Here is a 13,458-nt window from a genome sequence, read left to right as displayed (position 1 = left end):
TATCTTTGCCCAGAAAACCCCAGAGGAGATCACAAAGAGTTGAACACAATTGAACAAAAGGGTAGAAGCATTTTATATTTGTGATTGTTATCAAGGATAAAATCTGTTCAACCAGTGTATATTTCCTTGATATAGGTAAAATGACCGTAGAAATCTGGGACTACTACCCCGCCTCCAAACCACACAATAGTACATGCACAGTGCTTATCGCCATTGAAATAGAGGGTCCTCTTGAACTGATCACTCATTCTCCTTGAGCACTGTATTTGGTAAAATGCAACATAAAAAAACAAATGTTCAATATATAACTGAAGCTAAAGCGTGTGGCATTTTTAATTAGTTTAAAAAAAAAGGTTGTCATTAATGATAGAAAACCACTAGCAACCATTACCATTCTAAATGGCTTTTTAACATTGACTATCCATTATGTATCTACTGCTACCCTACATTTCCACTCTTTTTCATATAATATTAGTATAATGGTCCTATGATATGCGATTCAACGACACTGTTGTAACTTGACTATGATTCACTGTGACAATGTTCCAACAAGAAATAGAACCATATGCAATGAAATGATGCATCACTTCAATTACCCAAATACAACATAATCTTCATTGAGCCCCGCTTACAGGAAGCACTTTGGTTCATCAAGGAACATTAGTAATACAAAAGCATTGATTAATCAAAGTTCCCATCCAGCATTACTAATGGCCTCTTCTTTATGAGACAACATAAATGCAGAAGAGCATCCAGTTATTAATAAGTGCCAGGAGCCATTTCATGGTTGTTATGCCTAAGGAATAAGTCACCACTTGCAAATAACCTGTGTCAGTAAAACCCACACACTAGAGCTCATTACCATCATTACATATTTATGTTACAGCCCACAGGCAGAAGCTTTTGGCGAGGCCACCTATCTGAAAATGGGCCAATCACCACCCAAGAAATGGGGGAAAATATAATGAACCATTGAAAACCAGCTGAAATATCAACACAACCTGAAAGAAGTTCATCTGTAATGAAAAGGAGATGTTGCTTACACTTGGGAAAAATATGAGATATAAAAAAACAAAATCTATAAGGTTTAAGATATTCAGACTCTGACAAATTAAAGAACAGAGAAATTTTAGTATCAGTTAGAATTCCAGCCTCTCTAGAATTCTACTAGTTTTGAATTTCACTTGTCAGGACCCTGAATCCTTATGGTTATGAATATTCCAAAATATCCCTATATATTTGGACCACATTTACTGACCATTTACAAAGATGGCATGTCTATCTGGAAATAGGGCAGCTTCTGAATTTTAATTGAAACTTATTTGGGGGCAGGTGGGAACAGATGAGACTCAAGAATGTAAATTTATTCCTATGGGGAACTCAACCTCTTTCCACTAACATGGCTTGGTCATCCTTATAATTTATAGCCTTAGAAAACTGTACATGGAACTGAGAGGTTAAGTGACTATGATTTATGATCCGATGAACCTGTTACTTGCCCATAACCATAAAGCCAGTATATGTGAGGACTTGAACATGGGTCTTCCTAGCAACATATGAAATGAGTAGAAGGGGAAGCAGTGATATACACAGGGCAAGTGATTTCTCTCAGATCAGAGTTATGGAAAAGAGGACAAAATGCTAGCTACTGTAGTAGCAATTTAGATTTTAATATCTTTCCCACCCATTAATAGGCCATGTAACCTGTTTATATCACAGGAAGACTAAGACACATGTGGTAGGAGGAGCTTCCTGACAGGAAAAGGAAGTTATATCACAAAAAAATGGGGGGAGAGAGAGAGAGAGATGTTATGGCTACTAATGGCCACTCTCATGATTGTTTGAACTGAACAGGCTGACTTAGCTGTACTGTGAGTTTGTTTTTGGAGAAGACCCCAGCAGGGGGTCAGAGAGGTTTTGGGATGAAGAGGCTCCATGTTGTGATACTCTGTATGGAATGTTTTGGGTTCCTTGCTGTTATGATGAAGTGGAATGACTGGCTGCGGGAGCTGAAGATGTGGTTATGGGATCTGGTTCTCTGGTGTCTGAATAAATGGTTTACTTCTTCTAGCTTCTATGCGGAGAGTCTCATATACTTTGCGATACAAAACCACATAGGAATGTTAACAATTATCATCTACATTGTTACTATTGCCTTACTGTTTCAGCTACTCAAGTGCCCACCTTGTATTTTATTGAATAAAGGGTTGGTAGGCAAACTGAATTACAGAGTGGTAATTCAGGCATTATGGTGCTCTGAGTGTGAGGACATCTTCATAGAGATCTTCTGCAGGTGTGCTAGAAGCATGAGTAGCGTGCCCTTACAGTAAAGGTTCTAATATGGGATTAATGAACATTCAAAAAAAATATTTTTGTTAACTTTATTTCAACATAATTGGTTTCCTTTGTAAATCTATATATTTTATTTTATGCATTTAAAAATATTATTATGAGAAAGAGACCATAACTGTCACCATACTGCCAAAGGCATCCATAACACCAAAAAAAGTTAAGAACCCGTGTCCTACAGTATCTAGACTGTATCTCTCTAGGCTACGCTGAGCAAGCCTGAGCACCTGAGGTGCTTGAAATAAGTTTCTACTTCACCATGAGCACATATCCTGACTGTCCTTATTTGTGTATACCTAGGAAAGATATTTAAAATGGGGAGGTGCAGCAGTCTTTTTTCCATTATCAATGGTCACATCTTTAGCTGTACTGTCATACGTACTGGCCGTGGACACATCTAACCCTTAATAGATTTTGATTGATGGAAGAAGAACCAACTGGACATGAAAAGTAACTGCATGTAGGGAGTGAGGGGCAGGGAAGAATGAGAGATAAGCCCAAGGCTTCCATGCCTGAAAATAATAATCCTTCCCTTCACTCTGCCTTTAAATCTAGAATTTGGGTCAAATACTCCTTGAATTTGAACATCAACTCTGCCTTTATTCTCCTGTCTTTCTACATATTCTTGGTTTCTGCCTTCCTACTTGGTCAAGCTTCTTTTCTTTAGGTCATCTCCTCCAGGCGAATGAGAGGTGGGATCCAAAATAGGATCCAAGAGATTGCAAACCAAAGGCCAGCTTGAGTCAGGAACCAGAGTTTCTCAGAAAAGCCCAAGATGGCAAGGCTGAAACAGAACTGGGAAAGCTGGGATTGACAGTCAGTCAGTGGCTGTTAATTTATTCTGTTCCTGAAAGGTGTCAGGCACCATTTTAAGTGCTGGGGATAAAAAGAAAGGGAAAAGACAGGCCCTGCCCTGAGGAAGCTTACAATCCAATGAGGGAAAAAACATACAAAAAGAAGCAGAAATTGGTAGTGGGGGAGGGTCAGGGGAGGGTGGTTGGAAATGGGGACCTGATAAGGAACTATAGGGGAGTACACCCTGAAGGGAAATGAAGCCAGGCTGATCTGGGCTCTCTCCTTAAAAGGAATTTCTGGTCTCCATCCTCCAATCAGAGGGAGGAAGCGGTCTCAAAGGCAAAGAGAACTGAAGAAATGTTGAGTTCCAGGGCTGATATGATCTTTCAGGATGAAGACATTTAAGGATAAAGAAGGTAAATAGAACTACTCAGATAGACTCAGCACCTTCCCAAAGGTTCAGCCTTTTATAAAAACCATCAACATATAGTCTTTTCAAAGGCCAACTCTGATGTGTCAAGTGAGATCAGAGGCAAGATCCATCACTCTCCACCTCTCAGCCTTGAAGATGAAACCATGGGCTAAAACAGCATAACCTCATAGACCCTGATTCTGGCTTGCCTGACTGGATTCTGCCCCATTTGTACAAAGACCACAGCTTGGCTCTCTGGATTCACAGTGCCTACTCAATGTCCCCCAAATTATCTCTTGCCCATATGCCACAATAGCTACTGTTTACCAGCATTCTGGCCTCTGGTGATCTCAGCTATCCAGCTACTGCCACCCACAACCTTATGGCAAATAAGAAGGGGGGGGGGGAATTGCACACAAGTCTAACAGCTGTGATCAAAATTCAGCTGGATTTTTAAAAACATATTTTCTAAGTTTGCTTGAATGTCATTCTTCTGAAAATGTACTGTCCTTCCTCAAATTTTCCTGAGGCACTCATTTAAAAAGATCATCTCTCTTTCATACCCTGCATCCACACTGTTCTCATACTGTATTTATTTTTCTTACAAGTTCTGGACAGATTCTACCTCATTTATCTGGCCTTTTCAATTTTCCTCCTCTCCCTCAACCCCCCCCCCCACCCTCCGCAGTTATTGGTGCCTTATCTTCTATCTCAAATCACTTCTTAGTATACCTTTATCTCCTCAACATATATCTCCCTAGTCCAGGGATTTCATAACCTTTTGCAGCATAATGGACCCTTCTAATAGTCTGGTGAAGCCTATGGGTCCCCTTCCCAGAATAATGCTTTATACACATAAAATTAAATGCAGGAGATTAGAAGTGAAACCAATTACATGGAAGTATCATCATCAAAATACGCATACTTTTTAAAAAAACAAGTTAATTAACTCCAGGATAAGAACCTTTGCCCTAAGACAAGAACGTTTCATTTGTCACTTTAAATGTCCTGAATCAAGAACTGTATCTTGCACATGGTAGGTTAATAATGAGTTGGATTTAATAAATACTGGAAGCTTCTAGGTCTGATGATGATGATGATGATGATGATCCCCACTGCAGCACTTCACAATCCATAAAATTCTTTATCTATAGCTTACTGTTTGGTGTGTATATCTACCAAGTGAGGAAAAAACTGTATTACTGTCCTCCTTTTCCAGATGAAAAGAAATTAAGGTTCAGAAAGGTTAATTGATTTGTCCGAGGTCACACAGAACTCAAATCCTCTGACTCCTGATCTTGTATACTTTCATTTATGCAAAATCGTTGGCTGTTGGAATCTGGAGTTGGCTAATACATCACAAGAAAGAAATGCCTCTGTGGGTGGCAATCTCATTACAAAACCAATGCATCAGCACAATAAAATATTAGAGGGAAAAATGTATTTATTGTAGGAGGCACCAAATTTAATATAAAATATGAGACTGAAGTACTATCTGTCCATTTGTAGATATTTAAAGATGCTAGTTCTCCTAAGCACAAAAGCTGCTATATTTGGGAAAGAACACATATTTTTTTTTCCCCTATGTGATCTATATTCAATTAAAATTCTGAAAGAAAAAAGTAGAAACAAAAAACGAAATTCTAGACTACTTTGAAATAGTTTAGAAAGTTTTAGGAAAATGTTTATTTTTTTAAAAAAAAAAAGTTCATTACCTAGATTTATAGGCTGTATAGGCTTGGAGAAAATAGTTTTATTGATATAAAACAAAGTTTAGTTCAGCAACTATGTTACACATAAAAAGTGTGTGTATATGTGTAAGTGCATAGAGATTACAAGGTATAGTAAAAAAAAACCTGTGTATTTTAACAATAACTTGACTCAATATGAATGTTCTTTATACATAATCCTTAAAAGACATGAATAGGATTTCTCTAAATAACCTTACCTGGCTCAATTTGAGTAGAAATAATACCTGTTTCCACTTTGGTCTTTTGCCTATTTTTAAATTTCCATACTGTGATCCCTATTAAAACTTTTAAAAACACCATTTTTCAAAATCTTGATCTAAACTGAAAAGAAATCGGCAATAACTGACGCCATTATTACCAGTAATTAGAAGGTCAAGTCTTAGAGAAAAGAGCAACTAGTTAACACTATTTCACTATATCCCCAATTTTCAAAAGCCTTTTCTTAATTTTTTCCAGTAAGAAATTTTGACAAGTTCAAAGATGCACTAATTTGTCTCCCTTTTTGATAGCCAATTAAATTAAGACTCACCAAGGTCTATGACTTCCCCAAGGCAGAGCACAACCCCTAATTTCAGTGGGTATTAGCTGTCTTGCATTTGGACTAACACCTCCAAGCAATTTCCCTGTATGCTTTAAAACAGAAATTTCTAAACTTCTTAACCTGACCTAAAATTCAGAACTATCTTTAGTCTAAGTTGCCAATATGCCATGCTAATGTCTTCTGGCCATAGTCTTATTTCCTTTTAGAATTGCCATAAATACAGCCTGTTAATGCATTAAATATGAAAAAACTAACTGAAGGAACTCAATTTATTAATGATTCAATAGACCTTATGCTGAAAAGCATCTATTTGAGATTCATCTATTATTCATTTCACAGCTTAGCTGCCATTCCCACAGCAAATATGTATTAAATATTACTATGTTTTAAGTCATCTCCATACGTTTATTTGTAGAAGTACATATTTTCCCAAATAAAGGCTAACTTTCCTAAGAACATCCATCAGTCAATGGTAATTTAACATGTATTTTCTGAGACGGTGGCAGGAAGGGGCTTTCAGATACAAAGGATACATTGTGCAACCAAATAAAAGAATGATTATTAAACAAAATAACTGACTATAAATTGAACAAGACACACTGATGGAAGGACATAATAAATATTTATAAGTGTGGTAATTAATAAACACAACAAAGAACAACAGGAGGAAGCCAGCACTTTGGAGAAAAAAAAGTAGTAATTCACTCACCAATAAGAGGTAGGTCATAATGGGCATATGGTAGCGCGTATTTGCAGAGTTTTCTGATTTACAGATACATTGTGTAGAAATAGCTACTTTCTCCATTTCTTTGTGGGAATGTTATCAATAGTACTAACAATAGTTCAGATTATCTGGATGCTAAAAAAAGTGCATAGAGACAATTATACCCCTATAAAGAGAAAAAATAACCCCAAAAAGACCACTCATGTCTTTACATGGATTTCCCTCAAAAAATAAATACATAAACAGCTGTTAAGAGCCATAGCTATTAAATGGTGAATTAGTTTAATGAGTAAAATTACCCCTTTTAGCAGAACTAGCTAAATATCTAAGGGGGGGGCAGGGAGTGTGCATGCACGCGTGTATGCAAGTGCGTGCGTGTGTGTGTGTGTGTGTGTGTGTGTGTGTGTGTGTGTGTGTGTAAATAACTTTGGAGAGGACATTAATGCGCTTACAGGTTTAGGCAACATGGAAAACACAAGATCCATCTCCTTCCAACCCAGAGTTCACAGATGCACAGAATTAAAGGGCCACCTAATTAAACCTATACCTGAACAAGAGTTATTCTATGACAATGCCAACAAATGGTCGCTAATTGGCTTTCGCTTGATGATTTCTAGTGAGAAGGAACTTTCTCTTTTCCCCAAGAAAGTTATGTTCAAATTCTGGAAAGGAATTAAGTTTAAAAAGTTTTCCTTAATGCTGATATTTGATCTTATTAATGAGTGTACTCCCTCCAATGATGCAGATTACAAACAATTTATGATCTCCTATTATGTTTATTGATTATTTCTGGTCTCTTACAAATATACTATCAACAAGTTTCATAGATTCTCTATCAGTTATCCCTCCCTCTTCCTTCATAACCAGCCTGTGTTTTCTCCTAGTCAAAAGTCCTCTCTATTGACAACTTTTACACTATTTCTATCCAGTAATTTTTTCAATAATGTGTTGCAGGGTACTTAGGCCTACCATGCTTCTTTTCCCTTTGTATGATTCTCAACTTTGATTCTTCAAAGACTGATATTCCATGCCTCACAGGCATAGAGTTATAAATCTGATTTTTTCCAACTTCCACCCATTGACCTTAGTTCTACATCCTGGAGATGAGCAAAACAAGCCTAACGCCTTTATGTTATAAGTCCTTAAATATATGACATCTAAATATCCACAGTTCCTTCAGTCTCCCCCTGTGTAATGGTCTCTTGTTCTCCCACTATGTTTCAGCCTCATCTGAAGGTCTCCTCTTCTGTCAAAAGATCACAGAAAAAATATAGAATAATTCTCACTGACCTCCCTGGGACACTATCAATTTGAATGTAAACAAGGATAGAACTAGCTTTTCTTGGCTGACACATCACATTGTTAATGTGTATTGAGTTTGCAATCTACCATAACTCCCATATCTTTGTCTTATGCATTTAGGATGGTATTTTGATTACAGTTCAAAACGAATATTTTAGGTCTTGACTGGAAATTTTTTTAAACATTCTTTTACTGTCATCCTAAAACAATCTGAGATACATTTAGGTGGGAAAGTAGTTTTTCAATAAGAAGACAACAATTGAATTCAACACAGAAGTTTAAGTCAATTTATAGAAATTCATTTATAACCAAGTTTCAGGAACAGGTTGAATATGTAAAATGTTACTTATCTGTATGTTAAACAAAAAATTCTAATAGCTTTAAAAAAAGGTTCAAGAAAATCCCATTCAAAATTGAGTAAAATAAATGTTCCATGAGCAAAACACAAAATATGCAACAATAAAAAGTTCAAAGTAGTCATAACAATGTTAACATTTTAAGTAAAAGCAAAGTACTAAACCATCATTCTCTCTTTCTATAAATCACACCTTGATCATAAGATGAAGATTCTTCCTAGAATTTTCCTTGGCACTAGGATCTAAAGCCAATTAAGACACCATCAGTATAACACCTACTACCTACTACTTTGTCATACTGGAGTAATTCACATTAACTAGGCTCTTAAACCGGAGTTTCTTCATTTGTAAAATGAAAAGTTTTTACTAAAGCATCTTTAAGATTCCTTCTACCTTTAAAGCCCAACAAGCTGCTACCTCCAGTTGGCAGCACGACAGAGAAGAAGAACTTAATTGGAAATCACATCACAGAACTGGGTTTAAATCTTGACCCTGCCATTTAATGAACTCTACTTAGGTGGGTCTCATTTTCTTCATCTGAAAAATGAAAGGGCTGGACTGGATGACCTAAAAAGAATACTTCAATCTTTAACTCTCCATTGATGCTAGAATGTACATCTAACACATTTATTAATAATATCTTACTAGATTATTCTCTATAAGATGTATCTGAAATGTCTGTTGTCAATTGCATATTACTTTCATGAAACAATACATCAAAAGGTCATTTCTTTTGACTGACCATGAGTATATGAAGACTAAATCAAAACTTCTTTCTGCACAGCATCATTTAAAATTATGTTGCTTTCATTTCTTTATTATTATGAAAATGAACTGTGCCTGGGTGAAAAATGATTTCTGAGCTGAGGCCATGTGATTTTGATGATTTAATGAATTACACTGAAGCTCTACATGCTGAGCATAAAAAAAAATTAAGGCCTTTTGATTCACTGATTTTTAAAATATATATCATCTTGAGGAGGTTCAGAGATGTGATTATTAATCAAAATGTTACCTTAAAACCTAATCTCTTCTTTTAGCTATAGCATTGGGATTGCATTTCTATTCTGCACAATGTGACTGAGATAAGAGGAAAAGGCAAAACTGTGTTGGTGTTTGTCAAGGACTGCAATGCACAGCTGCTTTTGGAGGAGAAAAAAAAAACAACAATGATGCTATCAGCATGCAAGAAACTCTAGTGACGGCCTAAATGGAAAATGTATTAGCATCTCTCTGAAGCTCGTGAGTCACTTCTAGCCTGCATAGCCTACCCACTCCTAAATAAATGAGAGTGCAGGGACTAATCATACTCAGCAAAGCTTGTGTTGGTAAATGAGGTCAGTCTCATTTCGCCTGATTTCTCAATAAATCAGGCACATTTTATCCTTGGAATTCTAAGCCTGTTATTACTATGTCCATTACCGACAAGGCTGCACTCTATATATTAGGCTTTACATTTGCAGAAGCGAGTTGCTATTCCTCCCCACAAGATGGCAAATGGGATGACATCCTTAAAATGGAAGTAGGTTGAGGGATAGGGAGTGGAGAATTAGTAATCTGAAAACATTACCTTTATTCTTTGGTCTTCTACATCTACGACAGAAGCAACACGAATTAGCCTAGGATTACGCTTGTCCACTGCTTCAAGTTTCATATTCACCAGGAATCCATGAGGCTTTCGCTGCAATGAACATGAGAAAGACAAGTCAGAACCAACAGGGCATCCAAAGCCAAAGAGACAGCAGAAAAATGAAGTCAGGATGCTCTTTAACTTAATACTTTGATCATTTTAGAAATAGAGGAAATTAGATACACAGACACTCCACCCTGGCAAAGTAAATATTTCTTTGTGAAATCCATTCTAAGAGGAGGTGATGAGCCATGTTTAACACTGGTAATGACTTTGAAGGGACTTAAAAGGTCTTCTAGTCTAACTTATTTATTTTACAGATGAAGAAATTAAGGCCTAGGAAAGTTAAGTGATTTACCTGCATCAAGTCATACACCTGGGGAGGCTGGATTTGAATCCAGGTTTCCTCACCCCAAATCTAACACTCCTTCCAATGTCCAGTTTCACCATGGCAGAAAATTAACGTAAACTAACTGCTCAAACGAGTCAAAGAGATGAAAATCAATGCTTTTTTTGTTAAAAGTTGCTTAAAGTGTATTAAATGTTATTTCAGCTAACCCACCTGTGAACCATCAATTGGTGGCTATTTGAAATACTGAAGATACTCAGGACACAGGATGTTTGACCCACAAATTTAATGAATGAGACAGTCCATCAGAATCTTTGATCTCTTCAAAGTTTTTTTTTTTTATTGTGTGTGTATTGGTTTTCTTTCTTATAAATACCTTGCAATTCAAATAACCACTGGCTGTTCTTACTTTGCACTTTTGTAATGAGAAGCAAGAAATAAGGAAAATGCACAAAGAGAAACTCTTACAAAAAATTAATGTAAAGATCTTGGATAAAAGCAGTAATATTACAATTATTAGCAGATTACACATAATATGAATAGATACAGGTGTATGCATTTATATGTGTATATGCATGTATATGTATTATATGTGTTTATTTATTTAAAGGGGTAAGAATTAAGATGGTTTCCCAGATAAAATCACTCTTCCCTGGAAACTATTCCCATATGTCTTCTCTTCTATTAGAATGTAATATTGGTTAAGAATTCTTAACCAAACAAGGGATAGATGCATTCCAAAACATAAAACAGGTAATTTCAATTCCATGAAATTAAAAAAGATTTTGCAAGAAGAAAATTAAAACAACTAGAACAATAAGGGAAGGAATTGACTGAGAAAAATAATCTTTCTATCAAATATTTCTGATAATTACCTAATATCCAAGGTCTACAGACAGGAAACAAAAATATGTAAGGCCAAAACCATTCACCAATATATAACCAGTCAAAGGATATAGATAGCTATCTAAAGAATTAAAAACTATTAACAATAACAGGAAAGAATGATCCAAAACATTAATAATAAGAGAAAAGCAAAAGTAAATAACTCTGAGGTTTTATTAGCAAATTAGCAAGGACAACAAACAAGAATTTAGTCAATGTTGGAGGAATCATTTTTAAAAAGGGAGGCATACAAAGGTATTGTTGGTGGAGTCTTAAATTGGTCCAACCAATCTGAAAAGCAATTTGGAATTAAGTGAAGAAATTGACTAAAATATCCCTTACCACTGACCTAGAACTTCCATTGCAAGGCATATCCTCCAAGGAGACGAATGACAAAAAATAAAGGTCTCAAACCCTCCAAAATATTTATAGTAGCATTTTTCTAGTAACAAAGAACTGAGGAAGAGAAGGAGGCAGGGAGTAAAGGAAAAAAGGAAGAGAGAAAGGAAAGGAGGAGGAAGGGAGGGAGGAAGGGAAGAAAAAGGGGAGGAAGGAGGGAAGGGAAGAAGGAGAGGAGAGAGGGAAGAAAAAAAGGAAAGAACAGAGGAACGGAGGGAGAGAAGAACAGAGCGAAAGAGGGAAGAAAGGAAGGAAAGAAGCAAGGAAGGAAGAAAGGAAGGAAGGAAATATTATCACGCTGCGAGAAATAATATAATGATGAATGCGAAGATGTATGTGGATTGATGCAGACTGAAATAAGCAGAACCAGGAAAACAATATATACAATGACCACAATGTTGTGAATATTGTTTTGTATTGACATTGTTGCAAACGGAGAGCAATAAGCAATAAAAACTGAGTGCTGCAAAATTACAATGTCAAACCTTAGCCCTCAGAGAGTCAGAAAAAGGTACCTCCTCTCAATACTTTTCAGGAGTGGGGGACTATGGATATGGAGTACAACGTATAAAGTCTGTCTTTTTCAATATGATGATCAGTACTACCAAAGGCTTCCCCCATTCCCTTCCCATTTTTTCTATTGTTTCTTATAAGGTATTGTTCTCTGGAAGGAGGAATGTATTAGAAAATACAAATTATTTTAAAATAAAAGCTATCAAAAATGTATTTTTAAAGAAAAGAGAGGCAGCTAGGTGGTACAGTGGATAGAGCACCAGCCCTTGAGTCAGGAGGACCTGAGTTCAAATCTAGCATCAGACACTGTGTGACCCTGGGCAAGTCACTTAACCCCAACTGCCCCCCCCCCAATAAAATAAAGAGCAAGTCATTCAAGGGTAACTTAGCAGTTGTCCAATGACACAGGAAGTGAGAAATGGAAAAAGAAACTTCTGGCTTAGAGGATGGAAAAACTAAATTATTTGTCCAGTGATACAAAGTTGGTGTGTGTCAGAGGCAAGACTTGAACCCAGGTCTACATACATTACACCAAACTGCCTTTTCACAATGTTTAAAATATGGAACATTTGAAGGGTGCGTGTGTGTGTGGGTGTGTGTGTGTGTAAGTGCTGAAGTGATGAAACTAGGAGATGAAAATTTATAATACTGAATCACCCATTATGATAAGTAACAGAATGATATAGTGGATAAAATGCTGGTTGTTGCTTTGGGAAGACCTCACTTCGAGTTTTACCTACAAATCTACATCTAGCCATGTGATCATAGTCGGATCACTTACACTTAACTGAACCTGAGTTATTCTTTTGTAGAATGGAAGCAGTGAACTCTATGACCTCTGAGGGCCCTTTCAGCTTCAAATCAATTATTTCAATCCTAATTATGCTATTTAATAGATGTTACTTGGGGTGAGTCACAATCTCTTTTGCCTTCAGTTTCTTCATCTGTACATTCCATCCACTTTCCTTTCATTTCTAAGATCCCTTTAAGTCCTCAATATATGACCTTATGCCCTACATGATCTCAGACAAGCAAATTAACGATTCAAGCCTCAGTTTCTCAGTCCTTGAAGAGTGGTTGTACTACGTAATCTCTCAGGTCTTTTGAAATTCCATCCTATGAGCTAAACGTCTGACCAATATCTCAAATTCAACATGCATAAAAACGAACCAATCATTTTCTCCTTAAAAACTGCCTGCCTGTTACCTTCTATTGACGGTACCACCATCTTCTAGTTGCCTAGCCTGGAAACGTTTGCATTATTCTTTGTCCCTTCTCTTCTACTCCCATTGAAATGACTCTTTAGTTGATCATAACCTTACAAACAGCTTATTGTAGAAACTCGCTAATTGGATATCCTACGGCCAATCTCTCCACTTTCCCATTTTTTCTCCAATCAATATCACACAGTTATCTGAGTAATCTTAATGTACTGCTAGGATGATATCACTC

At 36.5% G+C, this 13,458-nt stretch overlaps 1 protein-coding gene across 1 annotated transcript in view; it reads right to left on the bottom strand.

The window, feature by feature from the left end:
- The window catches only part of L3MBTL4 (L3MBTL histone methyl-lysine binding protein 4), a 394,385-nt gene that overhangs the window by 297,129 nt on the left and 83,798 nt on the right, over window positions 1-13,458 (bottom strand). Inside the window, exon 11 of the mRNA XM_036741011.1 lies at window positions 9,801-9,911. Within this exon, the coding sequence (XP_036596906.1) occupies window positions 9,801-9,911 (111 nt within the window). The remainder of the gene's footprint in view (window positions 1-9,800; window positions 9,912-13,458) is intronic.

This window comes from Trichosurus vulpecula, chromosome 1 (genome assembly GCF_011100635.1).
Source record: "Trichosurus vulpecula isolate mTriVul1 chromosome 1, mTriVul1.pri, whole genome shotgun sequence".
NCBI lineage: Eukaryota > Metazoa > Chordata > Mammalia > Diprotodontia > Phalangeridae > Trichosurus > Trichosurus vulpecula.
This window is presented reverse-complemented; position numbering and strand designations above follow the sequence as displayed.